Genomic DNA, 21,392 nt, shown 5'->3' on the forward strand with positions numbered 1-21,392 from the left:
TTTAATTTGTTTTAATTCATTTCATTTTTTTTATTTTATTCTGTTGTTTTTCATTTAATTTTATTTTATTCAAATAATTCAGTTAAGTTAATTTTTTTTTTCAAGAAAAATGTTTTTGTTTTACTTAATTCTATTTCATTTGCTTTATTTTGTTTTAATTTATTACATTTTATTTTTTCAGTTTTATTATATTTAATTTTTTAGTAACTTACTTTAATTTTATTTCACTTCATTTATTTGATCATTTTTTTAAACTCATTTTATTTAATCTTTTTTTATTATGTTTTTTTTTGTTCTGTGATTTTAATTTAAATTTATTTTATTTTACTCAACTAGTTTAGTTTCGTTTAATTTAATTTTAGTTTGTTCTGGTATAATAAATATTTTTTTTTAAGTAATTTAGTTTAATTTTTTTTATTTATTTTCTTTAATCTTTTTTCTCGTTTTATTAATTTAATTTTATTTTTATTTCTTTAATTCTGTCCTGTTTTATTTAAATAAATTTAATTTTATTGTATTTTATTGAAATAATTTAGTTTAATTTTATTTTATTTGTTTTTTGTTCGAATTTATTTTATTTAATCTTGATTTTCCTTTTTCTATTTAATTCAATTTAGCTTTATTTTATTTTGTTCTGTTTTATTTAATTTAATTTTGTTTCTTTGAACTAATTGATTTTAATTTTATTTTATTCAAGTAATGTAAATTTTTATTTTATTTCATTTTATTTTATTTTAATATAATTTATTTGATTTTGTTTGATTTTATTGCATTGTATTTTGTCTTATTTTACTTTATGATTATTATTTTTTAGTTCAAGGTATTTAATTTAATTTTTTTTATTTTGTTTCAGTTAATTAAATTTTATTTTATATAATTCGTGTAATTTAATTCAAATTTATCTCATTCCATTTTATCAATTATAATTTTATTTTATTTATATTTTATTTTATTTTAATTTCTTCTACTTTGTTCAATTTAATTCACTTTAAGTGACTTTAATTTTATTTTGCTTCATTATTATTTTTCTATTTTATATTTTATTTAATTTTCTTTTACTCTAGTCCATTTCGTTTTTCTTCTTTTCTTAATTTAAAAGCTCAGACTGACCTAGTCCTTTGCTATGAATCTCGTTAAAAATTAATAAATCCCTGTATTAAATTTATTATCTTTACTAGCGGAAACTAAAAATATTTATATTTCATCTAATTTGTAGTTAATGTAACCAGAGGTTCATATATATATATAAATATGTACGAGTACCTAAGTTTCTATAAACCCGATATTTCTAAATATTTACGCAAATGGCACTTAAAGTTCATTGCAGAGCTAATTTCAATATCTGAATAAAAAATTCCACTCGAATATTTGGTCTAAATATTAAAAAATAGAACTACAATATTTACAAATATTTTGACATTTTTTTATATGAAATGTAAATCGCCCTAACCTCAACCTCTTCAATTCCACATTTGTAAATGTATGTACATAAATAAATCCTTCACTATTTACATTTTGACAATTTTTTGCTTTTAATTTAAAGTAAAGTTTTAATTAACAACTAACTTGGCACTAAGAATTCACTCAGCTGATTTACAAAAACACTTTTTCATCTTCCACTTCACCCACAGCAGGTAACAACTTAAATGCTATAACTATAAAACTCGTTTACACTGCAGAGTCCACAGTGTTAGCGACACGATAATCGCCAAGCTGGGCATCACCAGCATGCGCCCACCGCCGCCATCCACATTTTCCTCCACCAAGTGCGAAACCGTTAATCCGGAAAGCAGCAAATTAGTGGTGATTTCATGCGACTGCGCATCTATCAGCGTCGAAATGCGTTCTGCCTCACGCACACACGCTTCAATTTGTATACGCATAGGCGCAGTGGCGCGCGGTACAAGAGCCACAAATATGCCCACTTCCATGGTAAGGAAACCAGTCAACTGGCACTCGGCCAGCTGTACGAGCGCGTCCAACGCTTGCAACACAGAATTTAGCGTCAACAGGTCCTTATGTTGACCGCGTACCGCATACAGTGCGCGATCGATCTGCTTGCGTGAGTAGACTACACGGAACGCACCCGCACAGATGGGGCAGCAAGCGCCAGGTGGCACTACGCCACGGCAGTAGGGTGATGGTAGACGCGGACATTTTACGGTGCGACAGCGGCGACCCATATCCGCAGCCAGCAATCCCACCTCACGACAACGGCCGCGATAGTCAATGATGATGTAGTCTGCCCACGCAGCGCATTCATGCACGTAAGTGACACCATTGATACCGCATACGGGGCCTTGCATTGTGCAACTGCGGAAGCAGGAGCCCCAATGAGCCAAGGACGCGTGCGCTTCTAGGAGATCACAAGCGCTGGCATGCGTGCGCCGCTGCATATCGCACACCGGCCGCGTTTCGACGGAAGTACAGTCGGCGGTGAGATTGACTGTAAAGAGAGAGAACTTAGAGAGAAGAGTTTGATTAGTTAGGAAATGAGTTTTACTTACTGCACTGGTACTGCAAACAAGGGCGGTGCATAGACGACAAGCATATTTTGCGTTGCTCTAAACACTGATGGCCAGCTGGACAATTGTAAGCGCCCTCACGACACGGGTTCAATGTAGCGCACGCGCCATACTGCATCTCATTGTCTTGCAAGCCGAGACACTTTGCGATACAGGCCGAGTGGTAGGTGTTGCCGTTGCTGCCGCAGACGGGTACAAAGTGGGTCGGACAGTTGCAGGGCAGACTGGTGTATGAGGGGTCAGTGTAACCTGCCAAACGACACTGCTTCTTGGTGCATGTAATCTCGCCCGCGAAGCAACTGCATAAATTACACTCCAAATAGAAAGAGGTGCCATGGCGGAAACTTCGTCCACCCGGCAGCGCGCAGTTCGCATACGAGAAACTTGGCAGCGGTTGACAGTGTTCGATGCGTCCATGCGCACCGCAACGACACACTTTGAAAGCGCCGACCACACCTTCACCACCGATGCCACCTACCTTCACACTTTGAAGTACGGGTATGCGCACATATGCGCCAAACGGCACCAAATAGTTGGACGCCTCGCCGAGACTACAGCCGGGCACACATTCGTAAGCAGTGCTCTCATTGCGGCGCGCTATACACGTTTCGCTGCCGTTGCATGGATGACCTTTACACGGCGCCGTCAGTCCATGATGTCCACCAGTTTCTTTTGGCGCATCACTTTCTTCGCGATATGGGCGCAGCGAAACACATGGCACATCATCGCCATCCGGATGGAGGCGCGCACACACTGCCTCTGCATTGAGTGCCGAACTCATGCGCGTCCAGTCCATACATTCACTCAATATCTCATAGCAGTCCTCCCGACAAATGTGATTGTAATGTCGACTGCGTGTGCAGGGTTTAATTTGAAGCGCGCAAGCGATGGCCTTCCACTGTTCGGGTGCACAGCGTGTCATATTCTTAATGGGCAGTTCAAAGCCATCTAAACTGACGGAGCCATTTTGCTGCCACATTTTTAAATCAGAACGGGCAGCGACATCGGCGACAGCATTACAACTGCGGAACAGCTCCGTCGGGCGATTATTGAAGTTAGTACAGAAACTGAGACCATCACAGCCCAGTTCGCACGGTTCGTCCACTTCATCGACACACTGACGCAGCTCCAATTCGTTGCGTTCCAGCAGGCAGGAGGTTTCGAAAAGTGCGCGTGTTGCCGTCCAATCATTCGAGTAAGTCTGCGTGCAGAGACGGCGACACTTAGCCGACACCGCTTTCTCGCAGCAATGCAACTTGGCCGAGTCGATACCGATCTGATTGATCTGCGACAACTCGTTGGTGCTCTTTGTGGCCGGTACGAAAATTTTGCGTTCCGCTGTCAAGAAACACTGCCACAGTGGCACGTGTGGCAATGGGGTGCCACAGCCGCCTACCTCAAGTTCACCGATAATGATGTCAATGCTTTCAGTGCTATTCAGCACAGAGCGACAAGTGCGACGACAGCTATCTACGCTGGAAAACTCACAGCATGGGAGATCTGTAAAACAAAAAAAAATGCAAAAATATTTATTTACAGTCACACAAATTAGAGGAGGGTCACAATTTTCAATTAACCCTGTCAGCGGCGCAAGTGAATTGAAGTGATCTCAACTTACATTTGTGGGAGTTTGTCACCGGCGTCATGCCCGTAATGTTGTGCACGCATTGCAGCAGCTCGGCATCGCGTTCCTCATGGCACATCTCGCGCAGCTTGTGGTGGCCGTTGCGTTTGTGTGTGGCATGCGGTTCGAAGACATCGCGGCAGACCTGCAACAACGAATTTGTTAAGATTTTAATAACATGCGCGCAATCATGGAGCAATGACTGGCTTTAGCGCTTCATCCAATCAGCGGACAAACCAGTCAATCAAGTTGAAAATCAATTATCTTCTTTTTTTTCTTTATGAAAGAGGCTGCAAATGCCACCAAAGACATGCCCAGTGTGGCGATAATTAAACACTGCGAACGCCTACGTTTATTCATATGTGAATAATTAAACGCTGTCTAGGAAATTAGTCAAATCGGAAGGTAATCAAAGCAGCAAGGATTTTTTTTATTTTTGTGGGCAAATCAGAAAAGCGAACGCCGGGGCCAAATTGGCAAGGACTTGAAACTCGGTGTGGGCATAAAAAATATTTTTTCTAATAGCGGACGCCATTTCTGTGTGAAATTGTATTAGAATTTTGAGTAGAAGTGGCTAGCCATGGCTGGCAGGAAATCAAGGCGCATTCATTAAAGATGGTGGCAATAGACCAGCAACAATATTCTGTACGTTTGATTGTCAAAGCGAAGCATTGGGGAACTACAATAGAAAACAAACCATGAATTCGTCTTATTTCATTCTGAGCTGACAGCCATATGGACACGGCGAAAAAAAAACAAATCAGCTGATTTACCAACACCGACTTTAATAGACTCGCCTTGGAAGAAATAGTTTCAAATTGACTAACTCTAATCTGAAAGCCTACCTTTTGCTCGTACTTTCTACGACACAGTCGTAAGACAGAGAGTCTGCAACTCAACATTGTTCGCCTCTATCGTCGCCGTCGTATCATCAACAATTTTACAGTTCTTCTTTCCCTGTACTCAATACCTCTTTTCACCCATGCACCCACCTGTAAACATTCCGATGTGCGCGCCGTACTGCAGCATCGATCGCCAGCCTCCTGATGTTCAAAACAAGCGAACATATGTTGCTCATCACTTTGGCGGCACGCGTTGATTAGTTGTGGTTGCGCCGTCGAATCTGATGTGGCGCAGGCATTGCGGCAACGTGGCGACAAGCCCAAAGCGCAGCAACGTCTGCCCGACCACTGTGCGCCACGTGCAACAGCTGAAAGGCACACAAAAAAAAAATAAGAAAAAATAGAAGAAAATGTTGACAAAAATAAAGCCAAGCTAAAGGAGTACAAAAGGCCAAGTGAGATATATGATGCATATGTATGTGTGTGCATATGTGTGAGTGTAAAAAATAAGAAGAGCAAAGTTTAGTGAAATGTACAAAGTCTTGGATTAGTAATATTGCGTTTAATTAGATTCAGGTCATGTGTGTCATTTGGACTTGAGAAGAATCTGACGATTTCTTTGCAGATTTTTTTTTTTGCAATTTTTTATATATTTTATCTGTTTCTTTTTTCTATTTTTATTTAGTCGTTGACGCGTCATTGAACGTGCAAAAACATGATCAGTAGTATATGTACATACATTCATATTCATTCGACTATACTGCTGAAATGTACCTACGCAGAAGAGTGATTAGGTTAGGTTAGAATGGTTGCCCAAGAAGTGGGCACATTTGGACGAAGAAAACGAATTCGTCCTTTGTGATACCATTGTGAAGTAAGGAAGTAAGGAGGAGGAAGACCGAAGGGACGAAAGGAGAAGGCGGAAAGAGGTGGGTGTGGGGTGGTTAGAAGGATGGGTTTAGTTTGTGTGGCTTATGCTGCAGTTGCGTAAGCCGCTTTATGCCGCTGATGAAGTTCGTCAGATTTTTAATATCAAGGACTGCTATATCAGCAGGCGTAGCAAAGAAGTAGGAGCAAAGATACCTAAATCTTAGCCCCGCGACAGCAGGTCAGCTAAGGAGAAAGTGCTGAGATGATTCCACCTCATCCTCCATATATCCGATGCAAAAAGGACTCGAGGTAATTCCGAATCGCACAGCATGCACACTTCGCGGATAGTGCTCTGTGAGAAAACCAACGAAGTTCGAGAACTGAGATTTTATCAACATCAGAAGCTCGCTCGGGCGCTCCCCGATCCAGACGTAGCTAGAAGGCTCTCTCCCTTCACGAGGAAATCACCTTACATGTCTCTTGTCTGATCAGCTCATCTGCCTCACAGTTTCCCGCAATGTCGCTGTGACTAGGAACCCAGATGAGCCTTGTGTCAAAGAATTCGGATGCAATCGAAAGTGAAGCTATGCATTCCCTGCATTCCGAAATCCGTTGCCCATCTAACTACTACGTTTAGATATCCCAGCATCAAATCGTACAGAGTATCCATACAAATTTCCTCTAAGAATTAGTGCGACGTCATCCGCGTAGGCAATCACCCTGCTGCCCCTTCTCGCCAGCTCCTCCAACAAGTCATTCACAACGACAGCCCAGAGAAATGGTGAGTGAAGACCACCTTGCGGAGTGGCTCTACTCACCTGCAGGGAGAGAGAGATGCCGCCCCATTCTGCGCGACTATTCTGTCGCTAAGTATTCTGTAGATAAATCTGGTCAAGTCGGCTCCAACCCCAGTTTACCCAAAGACTTAGTAATTGCCTCCGGGAGGACATTATTAAAAGACACCTCAATGTCGAGGAAGGCGCCCATCGCAAATTCTTTCTGATACAGAGACTCCTCAATTTATTTTACAATTGTATGCAGGGCAGCTTTCACCGATCAAACCTTACAACAAGCATGTTAGGTATGCGACAACCGACCCTGGGGAATTTGGCTTCTTATGTGCAGGTCAATCAGTCCCTCAAGAGTTTTCAGCACGAAAGATGAGAGATTAATTGGCCTGAAGTCCTGAATAATTTTTTCATGCCTATGCCTTAGCTATGTCTCCTCTTTCAAAGATGATTGCAAAACGAAAGTCGAGAATTAGGTTTCCACTTAAAACCTCAATATATTATATTAGAACAAGCTTTTTTGTAGGGGAAAAAACATTTTATACGCAAAATTAGGATTCTTTGTTGGTGCGTTCGAAATTAGTCAGAGAATGTCTTATTTCTCTCTCGACGCAATCCGAATACCTCCATATTAGACTCATTTGGGTTCACAGTGGCATTGCGGGAACTGCAGCAGCCAGCTATACAGGGTATCCTTGAAACGTTTTCACCGCGATATGAGAGTATTGGGATTCGCTTGAGAACCTGTAGTCTACTATTTGACGCTAGATGGGCCTCGCGTCAACTCAACGAGCGCAGGCTTAGTGCGTAAACGTGCAAAGTCGCAAAATCCTTCTGGCCACGGGTAGATCGGGGGCGATCGATGAAACTTCTAAGGCTAACAGAGCCGCAGGTCTCAAATTTGGTGGGTATCCTTACCGGGCATTGGCCGTTAGGTATCCATGCGGTAGAACTTGGTATTGCCTTGGTATATGCAAGTCCTTTCTCATTTATTTTCCAATATTTTTATTTTCGATGTCTACTTTTTTGATGTCTACAGCTTTTCATCATTTTGACCTCCGGACATTCAGTTTTCAGCCTTCGAACATTCAGCTTGTGAACAGGTTTTTTTATTGTACTTCACTCGGATTCCCTTTTAATTTTCTTTAAATCTACTCGATTTCCGAACAAATCTGAGTAGATCTGGAGGTGCCAAGGAGCCATCTGCTTCTTAACACATCAGTGCCAAAGACCTCAAGCCTGATTCGAGCGAAAACTGGGCAGATGCACAGAAAGTGGTCCACCGTCGCATCCTCCTCTCCACATGCTGGGCAGAGTGCACCGTCTGAGATGCCCACCTTTCCCATGTGCTTTGTCCATAGAAAGTGGCCCGTCATCAGTTTAACCAGCCGCCTACAGTCCCCTCTACTTAGTGACAGGCAGAACTGTGACAGTCGGTCGGACACGACAGGTAACATCAGTTTTGTCCATCTGCAGCCACTCTCAGCCTGCCAAGCTCGCTTGTGGGTTAGAGTAATCCGTTAACTAACCGTGGCCAGAGATCTCGTTACCCGCGTAGCCACGTGTCCCAGGATCCATGTTAGCATCAGGCTATTATGTCTGCCGACATAGTTTAGTCTCGATTTACCGCACTCGACTACCCTTGAAGTGGTTGGGAGGCTGTCTAATGCCATGAGCGCAGTTTGGTTGTCGCTGCAGACACATATAGATCTGCCTCTCCATCTGTTTTCCACAACCGGAGCCGTACTCGGTTCTGGAGCCATCCGTGAAAATGCAAAAACAGTGTTGGCCGGGCTCATTTTCTGAGTTTGACCACAGTTGAACCTTTGGCAGCATCACTTTGTATCTCTTGTCAAGCACGACTCTGGATGGCATGGAGTCAAGGGGCATGGCAAGAACCGTTGGATCGAGGTCTATGCCTTCTCTGTTTTCCAATGTCGGACAGGGGCTGCACCAGTTCCTATTACGTTTTAGCCTGCAGATGGCCTTCAAGGCCTCTCCTTGAATGAAAGCATCAAGCGGTGGTAGACCAAACAGAGCATCTAAGGCCGGGCCTGAAGTAGCTCCTGTGCAACAGATGGCCACAGTGCGTTGTAGTCTCGATAAGGTCCTCCTAACTCTCACGAGAGGGAGTCTACTCATCCAGATCACTGATGCATAGGTGATAATAGGTCTTATCATAGCCGTGCAGATCCATAGGACCTTGCTAGGAAAAATACCCCACGTTTTCCCAAAAACACTCTCGCACTACCAGAAGGCTGTGTGATTTCGAGAGGAGTTTACTAGAATGCAATATACCTTTATAAAAACATAAAAAATTAAATAAAAAAGCCATAGTTAAAACCTGATAATTTGCCGCGCTCCCATTATTTTGAACAAAGCTGTACGTGCGTACTAAGCAAGACTTACCTTCCAATGTGCGATTCATACAGCTCCAAAAACTGATTTGCATTGAGGGACAATATTTTTTCAATTCCAAACGTAGGCCACGTCCATTTGCATTATCCGTATTGGCCAGCTGCACTAATGAAAGCTGAAAAAGGTAAAAAAAAATATTTAAGATTTTGCGTGCAGATTAAATTACTTTTCACCTAAAGTCAATTAGTAATAAATAACCACATGCGACAGGCGCCAAAACTTTGCGTTCATTGATAAATAGAAAATGCCATTATAGATAAACAACGCACACACTCACATATTTATTCATGCTTATACCACACATACATACATGGAAATTTAAAATTGATTAATGACGCTATCCGGCAAGAAAAATTTCAAAAATTAGTTCAAAAGAGACCTTACGAAAAGCGATACAAGTTGCATGTCTGCGCCGTGTTATTTATGGCTCTCGGTGGCGTGGCGCATGCGTATGGCCTGGTGATTGACCGCTGCACACACAGGCGCAGTTTGTTGCACATGCAAATTTTTGTTTTTTTTTAGATAAACAATGTATCTTACACTCGAAAATACATATACATGGATATGTAGAGTAGATAAATATTGGATAGGAAACACATTTTCACAAACCTGCTCAGCATACAAATTTTACCGACAATCTTTGTGCCCCTTCTATTGCGCGCGCTACTTTAGTGGTAATTTCTTAATTGGCGAAACTTTTCATCGATAATCATTTCAATTTGCATAGAGCAAGGCATTAATCTCAGAGTTACTCAACTTGGTGCTTGTTCCTTTTTTAAACGCCATGATTTTGAATACTACTTAGAAATACTTTATTCTTATTACTATTTTTATTTGGCTAAAAATGCGCTGCGACCTCTGATGTGGTATATTTAGCTTGATCACAAGCTTAAAATTAGAGACTTCTGAATTTGAGGAGCTTATCAGGCTTTTAGTTGCATATCACTAATGGATTTAGAGTCGCACCGCCGGGTGTACAAATTTTTGTCTTACGAAAACTGCACGTTCGAAAAGAGGTTGCCCTGGAGTTTTATCATCTTCGTAGTTCGTAAAGGCGGCAGGCGTTTATTTGTAATAATTCTAGTTTCCTGAAATAGTAACGAAGGCTACAATATCCCATTTAGAATTAAATGAGAGTTCGTAAGGTAGAAACTAGATTAGGTTAGGTTGAAGTCATTGTCCACTGCGGCACACTCAGGCTCATAGGCTCTGCCATTGTGATTCCGTGCCATAAACTTGTCCTTATCCCTACTAAAATCAGTGTGTACATATCAGAAATTTTAGCAGATCCCTGATTTCCACAATACTGGGATCTTCCAATTCATTAAATTCATTTTCTACGTAAAATAATAAATCTACGTCTGCATAGAGCAGGACAATGGCACAGGAAGTGCGAGATCGTCTCGTCCGCATTTAGACAGCTTCGCAGGAGTCATGTGGTTGCACGCCCATCCTCTGGGTATACCTGCCTATTAGGATGTACGCCGTTATATCATCATCAGTACCCCGAAATCATTGAGAGTCGGCCACAATTGTTGGGCGATCCTGTAAATGCTGTTACAATTTCCTCCTCGTTACAAGTCTGTACAGGTACGCATATGCCATTATCTGTGTACTCATTAGTCAGTTTGATGCCAGGCCTTTTTAGTTCATCGGGCCTGCGGTTACCCCCAATAGCCCTGTTACCTTCATGTCGAGATGACCCAGTCCTTGCGTTAAGAGATATGCAGCATTTCCTGGCTGCCTTCGAGGTTCTCGAGTGTTTTGTGAGAGATTTTATCACCGCCTGGCTATCAGTGAAAATGTAGATATCATCTACCAGTGGCACGGCTTTTATTATTGCCATAAGTTCAGCCTGAAAAACACGGCAGTAGTGGGGAAGCCGAAAACTAAAAGAGACCCCAGATGTTCGTAATATACACCTTCGCCAACCCTGCCCTCATTAGTTGGAAGGATAAACTGTTTAGCCTGCCTCCTAGTCTCTGTATCCAGTGTCCCCTCAGTCTTTGATAAATTCCTTTATGTGGGCTTTGGTGAGCCCACAAGAAATTTTTGGAGTGCCGCCCAATTTCCTGAGACAGTCTGCCTGTTCATGGTAATCATGACTTTCATCTCTTAGTACCCAGCTCTAAAAACCAGTATGCTTTGCTCCTAGGGTATCGAAAACCGAGCAGCATTCCTCAGAGAGCAAATAAGGCTGTCTGACTTATTACGGATATCCGTTTAAAAGACTGTGGGATAATCACCAATCGGGTTCGATCTGTTACAGTTTGGCCCAAACACTCTCGCACCAGTCCTACCATCCGCAAGCTTCGCGACCCATGTGTATACCAGCTTTTCGAGTAACGCTCAATGTATGGGTTACCTGCCTCTCAGAGTGCCCGATAGAAAATAGTTATCTTGAAGTACTTAAAGGGATTCTTAAGTTTTGGAAGAGAGGCTTTGGTTCAAGAATTATCACGAGGCGTCACTTCTAATCCCGTACATGCCTTTCACTTAATTGTATTTTAGAGTAAGATTTCTTGCTTCCAACATTTTTGTCCACTGTTCGAGGGTCTGGAAGACGTCTCAAAAGCGGATCACCCAGCTCTGCTTAGATTCGCCAAAACCGTTGACATCCTACATGATGTCTACTTACAGTATTCATAGAGGTCGGTCTCCATCTGGTATCGCTAGGGACCAAAAGGTCTATACGTGGCTTAATGTCAACCACGCTTATCTAACCTAACCTTCGTCCCACGACCCCAGAATGCAGAATTTGATTCTAGGATTCTAAATACAATAACATATGGAAGCGAATCAATAATGGGCGGCAGTCATTGGGTCAATTTATTGGATACAAAGCAAAATGTAATACGTTACTACTTTGGGAGGGCTTGCCTTTTAAATGGGAATTTATGCATGACAACAACCCGAAAGCAATAAAGTGGTGGCATCAACGCAATAAAGTTGATGTTATGCCCTCCCAGTCGACGAACCTCAACCGCATTGAACAACTTTGGAGAAGCGAATCAGCGAACAGAAGTGGGAAAATAAATACCTCGTACCGAAAAAACCACTTTGGAATATGACCCGTTGAAAAATACCCAAAAATTAAATTACTCGCTTTGAAATTAAGGGGTAACACCACTGTAGAAATTTCAAAAAATTGATTTTTTTTTTTATAAGCTTAAAAAATTCTTTGAACCTTTTAAAATACAGAACAAAAAGTTGTATAGGTTACCGAAGTCTATTTCATAAATATTTTAAGCTTTTAACCAAGCGTTAGTGACTGCTACCTAACGACTTCTCCAAATTTCCAAACTTTAAACGCGTTTTCTCAAAACACGTTTTCTGAAATTGGCACGCAGCATAACTCAAACAATTTTAAATATTTTTAATCAGGTTTTTCACTACGTCTGTATAATAACCTTCTTAAGAGAAGAGCGTAGGGGATTTTCTATAGATTAATTTAAACGATTGTTATAATTATTTAAGTGCCGTTTTTTAGTCCAAAATAGAGTTTTTTCCTTCAAATGCTTGCTAATTCCACAAAAATAAATATTTTTTAAATCCCCTACGTGTTTCTCTAGCTATTCTTATCTATATTAAGAAAAAAAATGTTTCTTTGTTCCAGATTAAAATTTGCACCCTCTGTGCTGCGTGCCGCGGAGCTCCTTCAAGAGAAACCACATTACAAAAATGTCTCCAATGCCGCCATTTTGTAAAATTTTTCGAACAAACTTTGTAGTTTTGTATTTTAGTATATAAGTAATAACTTCCCAAATCAGAGTGATTGTTTTACCTTCCCTTCTATACAAAAAAATTCTTTAAAAATCGTGTTTATTTTACGCGTGTACAGTGGTGTTACCCCTTATTCTTAATACAGGGTACGGCACTCGAAATACAACCAATTAAAAAGGCCATAAATTTAGTTTGGAAAATTACTTTTATACAATTCAAAGTAAAAAATGTGTGAAAATAATACAAAATTAAGAATCAATTTACTTTTCCTCGATATGATCATCTTTTGCATTGACTATGGCCTTGAGACGGTCCAGAAACGAATGGCAAGCTGCCCGAATGTGACTTGGCTCATCTTTTATTCGGGCCTTGCTCTCCAAAATGGTCCAAAGAGAATAATCCGTCGGATTCACGCCCCTGTGAATTTTAGAGCCATTGTGTGGACGTTATAAAGTTCGACACATTGTTTTTTTAGCTACTCTTGGTTCACTCGAGCTATGTCAGACGGTGCCGAGTCCTGTTGAAACGTCCAAGGTCTACCACAGAAATATTTGTCTGCCCACGGCTTCAAAACAACCTCCAGAATACTTTCCCGATAATATTTCGCATTTACCTTGACACCAGGCTCGGTGAAAATGATTGGAGAGCGCCCGTCTGCGGTTACAGCGGCCCAAACCATTACCTACGGTTGGTGTTGCGTCCTGGTGACCAATCGATTACGCAAAATCTTGTATGAACGATCGGTTTTTTACAATGTTCGGAAACTGACTGTTTTCGTCCAAGCGAAGCAACTCCTTCGCTATCTCAAGTCTGACTTGTTGCTGCTTTGGTGTGAAATCATGCGCCTTTTGCATCTTGTAAGGCTTGACTTTGAGATCATTTTTCTTCTTTCGCCATTTAATTGGCACTTCGTCGGGGATTTCTCTCAAGTCGCTTCTTCACTTTTTGAACCATTTCACGTGACGTTGCAATCTTTTGATGATCACCTCCATTACGTTTCGCGATGCTACCAGTATCATTGTAACGAGTAATGGTGCGATAAACAAAAACTTTATACACTTTAAGGTGCTCGAGCTCACGATCAATCGCTGGTTGTGATTTTCCAGCCAAATATAATGCAATCTCACTGTTACGTTTGAAATTCATTACTGATCTTCTTTTTTCGCGTTTACTTCGGCAAAATGATTCCACGCGCTTGTAAACAAAACTCTGAACTGTCATTTAGTGCCAGATCCTGTACGCAAACGAATAGGTCACTAAGAGATTTCGGTTGATGAACACTGTCTTATGTACATACAGGGTTTGATTGAAAAGTAATTAGCCTTATTTTCTTAGCAGTTTTATTAAACCTTTTGGCTTATACAACTAATATTCTTCAAAATAGGACCCTTGAGCGTCAATACACCGCTGGTAGCGGTCCTTCCACTGCAGGAAACATTTTTTAAACTCATCCGACGGAATCGCGTTCAATTCGTGTCGAAACGCCTCCCCTTCAGCTTTCTTTTCTGGCGCGGGAACAAGAAGAAGTCCGGAGGGGACAGTTCTGGGTGGGGAAGCACCGGAACCCCCATCTTGGGCAATGCAGAGGTGCAGAGGAAGGCGGTGTGCGCCGGCGCATTGTCGTGATGAAGGGTCCAATTGTTGACGAGGTCGGGCCGAACCCGAGCGACGCGGTTTTTCAGCCGAAGGAGTACTTCTTTGTAAAATGCCGCATTTACAGTGCTTCCTGGAGGTACAAACTGTTTAGCTTTACGCAAAATTTGATCGAGTAAATTGATCCTAACACACTTTTAAAACTGCTTTCACTCGCGGAGCGATGTTGACTGCACCGCTGTTGCCAGCGAACTGGGACCGGTTTCCTGTGGAAGGGGAAGGTCCAACGATCATTATCCTCCACCAGCCGATTCGGCTGATCGCTTGGCAGACGCTCCGCGCGGGAAGGCTCATTACTTTTCAATCAAACCCTGTATTTTAATCAGGATTGGCAGTGCTATTCCAACTAGTGCGAAAAGGTGTATCATAAATATCACAGAAGTAAAATTGGTGTACAAGATTTCTTATCCTCAATCACCTCTTTTTATTCCCTCACCAAATCTAGATTGGCCACCTCTTCTTCTGCGGTGAAGTTTTTGCCTCTTTTGTGTATCAATTTCTGATTCTTAAAAATCATATATATGTACAGTTAAGGAAAAAACTCTACATACACCCGACTATTTTCAACTTCTAGAGAACTAGTGATAATATTCAACATAATTTTGATGTGAATTTTTACGACATTAATAGTTAAGAATGTTGGAAGAAAAAAAAAGTTTGAAAATATTGGTAACTTATAAACTATTGGCGATAAACATAGAAATCGGTGGGAAAAAAGTCTACATACAGCTTTGGCAACTCTTAAAATACATTGGAAAATGAAGAACTTAAAGGGAAAAAACCCGTTAGTTTTCTTGATTTGCTTTATCTGTCAAACATTACAATTATCTAAATTCAGAAAGCGATTTGTAAAACACGTTTTAACTTTAAAAATGGCAAATAGAAAAGAAATTCAGCAATCAGTTCGAAATTTGGTGGTTATTCTTCGAAAAGAAAACAAATCTTACGGGGAAATTGTAGTGTTATAGTGTGGGGAGCTATGGCGACATCTGGAGTTGGTCGATTGGTTTTTGTTAAAGGCGTTATGGATAGATATCAGTATAAGACAATATTGGAACAAAATCTGAAGCCATCTGTGGAAAGCTTGGGCCTGGGAAACCAATGGATTTTCCAACAAGACAACGACCCCAAGCATACTGCGTATATTGTTCGAGATTGGCTTCTTTATCATGCACCAAGACAGCTTAAAACACCTCCCCAATCACCAGACCTTAACCCAATTGAGCATATTTGGGACGTTTTGGAAAAATCTGCTCGCAAATATGATATCAGAAGTCGTGAAGCACTGAAAACTGCCCTAACTCGGGCGTGGTCGGAAATTGCGCCCAGTATTACGGAGAATTTGGTGATGTCTATGCCACGTCGTCTTCAGGCGGTTATTGGAGCCTAGGGTGGTCCTACAAAATATTAAAATATATTGTTTCCTTTTATTTATTTAAAAGAAATCAAATATTCTATTCGATTTTTAACACTGTATGTAGACTTTTTTCTCATGAATTTTTATTGTTTTTGTTATTTCTGTTATTGTTATGCTTTTGAATTAGCATTTTGTTATGTAAATAAACTTTGTTTTTGGTCCTTTAAATATTTAAGCAAACGCTTTATTAATTTACCTTACGAATATCTTAGAAATACAAACTAAGGGGGTGTATGTAGAGTTTTTTCCTTAACTGTATATAAGAAATATCATTAATTTCTTAAAAAAAATTTTTACAAACTACAAAATTTCCAATTTTTAACCGAACACCTGATTTTGACAGCTCTTTTTCTATTCACTTTTAGTGTGACCACCTAATCATTAAAGTTAAATAAGTATTCGAATTCCGGCACCGAATTCATCACGTCGCCAAATTTAGCTGGCTGTTTCATGTTTCATACCAGAAAGAGCTGGAGAAGCCATTTTACTTGTAGGCTAATGCAATGGTCGTTTATAAAGTCATAAGAGGCTTACTCTCTAGTAGTCAATTTACTAGCGCTAGCCAGCGAAATATCAATAGGTTCATCTAAAGCCCGATTAAATCGGATCATAACTATGATTATAAAAATAACTTAAAAATAATTGCCTACTCTTTCGTGTAATTCAAAGCATTAAAATTTTATTAGCACTTAAACGCTCAAAATGCGCATATTTACTACTCAACAAATCAACGTAGGCGTTGTCTAAATCATTGAAATACTTTATGAAATTTAATACTTTCATTGCTGAAAATATTTTCATATAAATACTTGTTCATAAAAAAACGCCAGTAGCTTATCTGGTCATTGCAACTGGAGTTCAACTGGAGCCAAGTCAATATCACGGAGCTACATTCGAGTATTTTGGCGTAAGTCATAAATAAACAGGTAACCGATTTTCATACATTTGAGCTCAATCCGACTTTTGCATACATATTTGTACGTATGTATCTATTTTATTTTCTGATATTCATGGCAAGCGTAAGTGGGGCAACTCGAACTAGAGCTTAGAGCTTAGGGAGTATCGCACCTGCAACCATTTCGCTACGTATGCGCCTGTAAATTGAGCACAAATGGCTTTGTAATATTTTATAACATTGTTTTGAATGATGTCTATTTTTTCATGTTAATTTTTTATTATTTTAGCGTTCTACACTAAGCTGACTGTCACGACAAGCGGCATTTTTTTCCAATTCCGGTAGTTAAACCTGGGCTACTGGTAAGCTCTGAGTGACACCAAACTCAAATTAAAATGTAAAAGTAGTATTACTACACAACTATTAAAAAAAAACTATATGTTCTATGATAAATTAAAATTGTAGGCTTATTTATTTAGTTGATTTCGACGTCAAAAACTAAGGAGAAAAGCCATTTTGTAAGCTTCTGCAACAATAAAAAATTATATATTAAATATTTTCTGTAAAATTTTAGAATACTTTGCATGATGATATTTTTATTACAACGCAAATGATATTAATTTCTCAGCGATAATTTTTCTCGCTGAAATGTCATAAATCAGCCCAATCACTGAATCCATCATACCACAATTTCGTCACAGAATACAGAGGTGGCAACAATCCTGACCCATAGTGGTTCAGTAAATTTGACAGTATCAGCTTAGGCGCATTGTTGTTGTTGTTTTTGTTGTTGTAGCAGCAATACTAAGCCCCGTCAATGTATAATACCGGTCGTCTTCGTCTAACTTATCTAAAGGTAGGCCCAGAAAACTTGTTGTTTCGACAAGTTGGGTCCACAGGAAGCGGGGTGTTAGATGAGTCGGTTTTAGGGGGCATGTGAAAAGGTGGTTAGTGTCGTGCGAGGTGCCTTAACATGCAGGGCATATGTTTAGTATGTCGGGGTCAATTCTGGATAAGTAGAAGTTTAACCTGCTACAATATCCAGAACGTAATTGTACCAGTGTTACGCGGGTCTCACGTGGAAGCTGGAGCTCTTCATCTGCTATAGGTGGTGGTTGGACTCCGATTACGGCATTCAGTGGTCGCGAGCTTAAGAGGCTGGTGATGGTCTACCGATGAATGTCGTTTATTGTCCTTCTAAACACTGTCTAGTCCAGTAAATGTCTTTTCGTTTTGCCCTGGATCTCGTCGGCGTAATTGAAGAGGTGTCTCCTGACGTGCCTGGGAGGCGGCTCTGGCTCAAGCAGGTAGCACCCAAGCGCTTCATTGAAGGTGGTAGTACTACAACAACAACGTTTTGCACATTGGAACATCACGACAAAAAAAAGTAGAAAAGAAAAAGAAAAGGATGAACTCTGCTGCACAGCCGACATAAAGTTGGAGCTAGAAGCATACGCCAATAATGCGTCCTTTATGCTGGCATCCGGATAGGCACGGTCTACCTTGGATACCGCGAAAGAAAAAAAAAAAAAAACAAATCAGCTGGTTTACTCAAACCACGCAAGGATGATAGAATACAAGGTTTCGCCTTCCGAATTCGACGTGTCCCCAGGCTTCATGAGTAAACACACAAAAGGAAGGGGAATTACTTGTTTGTGCAGAGGAGGAGTGGGTGAAAGCAATAGAAACTCCCAAACACAATAAATTATAATATACTTAGTCCTGCCATAAGTTCTGTTGCAAGTTAAGTCCGTTGGTCGAACCAAAGATTGTTTGCGACTCTCCAAATTTCTATAAGGTTTTCGAGCGGCCATGTTCTCTAATTCTGAGCACAAACTACAGTCCAATGGATTCAGATTTGGACTGCTAGACGGCCAAACTCCAGCGGCTAAGAACCCAGAAATATTGTTTTTTAGCCACTACTGGGTGGTTTTTGCCTTATGAGCTGGAGCGGAATCTTGCTGGAAGATCCAACGCTCTTCATTGCAAAAGCTGGTTCACCTCGCCTTCTAAGACATTCTCTTGGTACACACCGGTCTTAACCCCTTTTTCGCTGAAATGAAGAGATATAACGCCTTTACAAGACACTCCCTACCAAACCATCACGGAGGCTGGATGGCGGCCACGCTGAGCCCTTGGAACAACATGTTTTTGTGTCCTTAGGAGTTTTAGCAAAGATTTTGTCGTTTTGCTTATTAAAAACTTCTTCAAAATTTTCTCATCTGTGAAAGAATATTTTCATGGCCGTTGACCGCGTGCCACGGAAGAAGCTGTTCCCATCTTTCGAGTCTAATTTTCTTCAAGCGCGTTGTCAAAAGATACCCGGTTGAGCGACGAAAGGCTTTCATGAGGAGATCATCTCTAATTAGTCTTGTTGGCTTTGTTCGTCTGTTGTATTGGAAAGGAGCCTGAAGTCAGACTTGTCAAATCGCGAAAAATAAAGTAACTCTTCAATTCGCCTTGGATACCTCCTTTAGTAGATTCGCCTTGGTATCAGCTGATTTTGTGACGCTATAATATAATATTTGTATTAAGTTTTTGCTGTATTGTTTTTAATTTTTATTGTTATACACAAACAAATTCCTTCACAACAGCGCTTTATTTCTAGCTCACGTCGCAATTATACGTACTTTCACGGTTGTCGCAATCTTGTATTTTCTTCTTTCGCAATTCTTGAATTTTCCTAGATTCCAAGCACAAGGCCTCACTGAGTTCGAATGTCTACATTCATCGTAGATTCGAGGTTCGCAGATTGGCATTATCAAGGTGAGTCTGTTCAAAGTGATGGCATTCGAACAACAAGAACTTTTTTTTTAATTAGAACTGCCCAGTGAAAGAGAATATAAGATTGGAACGAATGGCAAATAGATAAGAATAGTTTGTCGCACTTTCACACACAGATACGGCATGTGGCTACCAAAGCAGCAAAGGTCACGAGAGTGCTAAGCACATTAAGGGCAAACATCCGTGGCCAACACAGAGCAAACGAAGGCTAATCATGGTGAGCACAAACTCAATTCTCCTCTACGGCAGCGAAGTATGGAGAGTTGCGCTAAATTGCAAAGTCAAGCGGAAAGCACTGAAGGCTGTGCAACGAACAGCGGCACTCAGAGTTGCCTCAGCTTACCGTACTGTCTCTGGCGCTGCAGACTTTGCGATCAGCGGCGAGATACCTGTCGACCTCATGGCCCTGGAACGAATGGATGCATGGGACTCCAAGAAGAGCCACATCATCACTAGTGTCGCCGAACGGAAATGCCAAGCTATGCTGGACGGCGAAACTCAATAGACAATTAGGTCCAAAGGAATTTCGGGAAGTGAATTACTTCTTAACTCAGTTCCTCTCGGGCTACAGATACTTTCGGAGATACCTACCCCTCATGAGCAAGGTAAGCGATCCCAAGTGCATATATACTGTGAAGCGTCGAGCGATGATGCTGAACACACGTTTTTCAGTTGTGACAGATGGCTCGCGGAAAGAGATGATCTGAGGAAACAGATTGGCGACATCGGCTCGAACGCGAGAACAGCTGGAACGCAGTAAAGAGATACATCGAGGAAGTACTACAAAAAAAAATAGACCTCAACACAATAGCATTAAAGCTGGCTACAAATATGGTCCACTCAGACGTGGGTGAATAGAATTGGTCCTTTACGGATGTCGTTCTGGGCCTTACCGAAGTAATGCAGAAAGTAGTCCCGGGAAGGGTGTTTCCCAAGAAAGAGAGGAGTGATGGTTTTAGTTGCCACACCACTCAACGCAGTAGACGACTGTCGCTGTAAGTGCGAAGGCGTTTTTAACCCTACCTCATCTACACAAAAAAAGAAAAAAAAATACCCACTGTATGAAGGTTTCGTTGTTGAATTCAATTTTTTGTTGTCTAGTTTGCCCATTTCGATACTAGCTTTTTATTCTCTAGCTTTCATTACGAGAGTGAGACCTGATATGCATTTTGCGCTCCTGGATATTTATGAAATATCCCCTTACCCGTCACATGCTCGAGCTATTATTTCCAAACCACTGAAGTACTACTGTTGGCAAAAATTAAGGCGAATTTATTTGTCAAACTTTGCGGGATTAAAATTTTGCTCTAGTTATTTTTCATGTGAATGTCATTATCAGTAATATATTTACGCTTGTGTTTACCAAACGACCAAGAGTGCATTTTTCGATGTTTACAATGTCTGATTTGGTTGAGCAGAGAAAAGCCATCAAATTTTGTTTGCGGAGTGAAATTTCGGCTGCGGAAACGTTTAGCATGTTGCAGAAGGCATTTGGGGATTCGACCATGTCGCAGAAAAATGTTTATAAGTGGTACAAAGAATTCAAAGAGGGCCGAGAACGTGTTGATGACTTGGAGCGCTCGGGACGACCATCGACGTCAACAGATGACCAACACGTCAATAAAGTGAAGGAGTTAGTGCTCAAAAATTGTCGATTGACTGTTAAAGACCTTACTGATATGATCGGAATATCAGAAGGATCTGTGAAAACCATTTTGAAAGACCATTTGGGCCTACGAAAAATCAAATCTCGTTTGGTACCGAAAACTCTCAATTCTTGGAAAAAAGTCATCTCGTTGTTGTGTGTGAAACAATGCTTTCAGACTATCAGGAAAACTCAAATGCATCATTAC

At 40.8% G+C, this 21,392-nt stretch overlaps 1 protein-coding gene across 1 annotated transcript in view; it reads right to left on the minus strand.

Moving 5' to 3' along the window:
- Positions 1-1,246: 1,246 nt before the first annotated feature.
- LOC129241230 (reversion-inducing cysteine-rich protein with Kazal motifs) overlaps positions 1,247-21,392 on the minus strand; it is a 91,298-nt gene continuing 71,152 nt past the window's right edge. The window contains exons 3-7 of the mRNA XM_054877455.1: positions 9,059-9,182; positions 5,142-5,359; positions 4,144-4,294; positions 2,508-4,025; positions 1,247-2,446 (exon numbers count right to left, since the gene is read on the minus strand). Of these exons, the coding sequence (XP_054733430.1) occupies positions 1,656-2,446; positions 2,508-4,025; positions 4,144-4,294; positions 5,142-5,359; positions 9,059-9,182 (2,802 nt within the window). The 3' untranslated portion in view covers positions 1,247-1,655. The remainder of the gene's footprint in view (positions 2,447-2,507; positions 4,026-4,143; positions 4,295-5,141; positions 5,360-9,058; positions 9,183-21,392) is intronic.

This window comes from Anastrepha obliqua, chromosome 3 (genome assembly GCF_027943255.1).
Source record: "Anastrepha obliqua isolate idAnaObli1 chromosome 3, idAnaObli1_1.0, whole genome shotgun sequence".
Lineage (NCBI taxonomy): Eukaryota > Metazoa > Arthropoda > Insecta > Diptera > Tephritidae > Anastrepha > Anastrepha obliqua.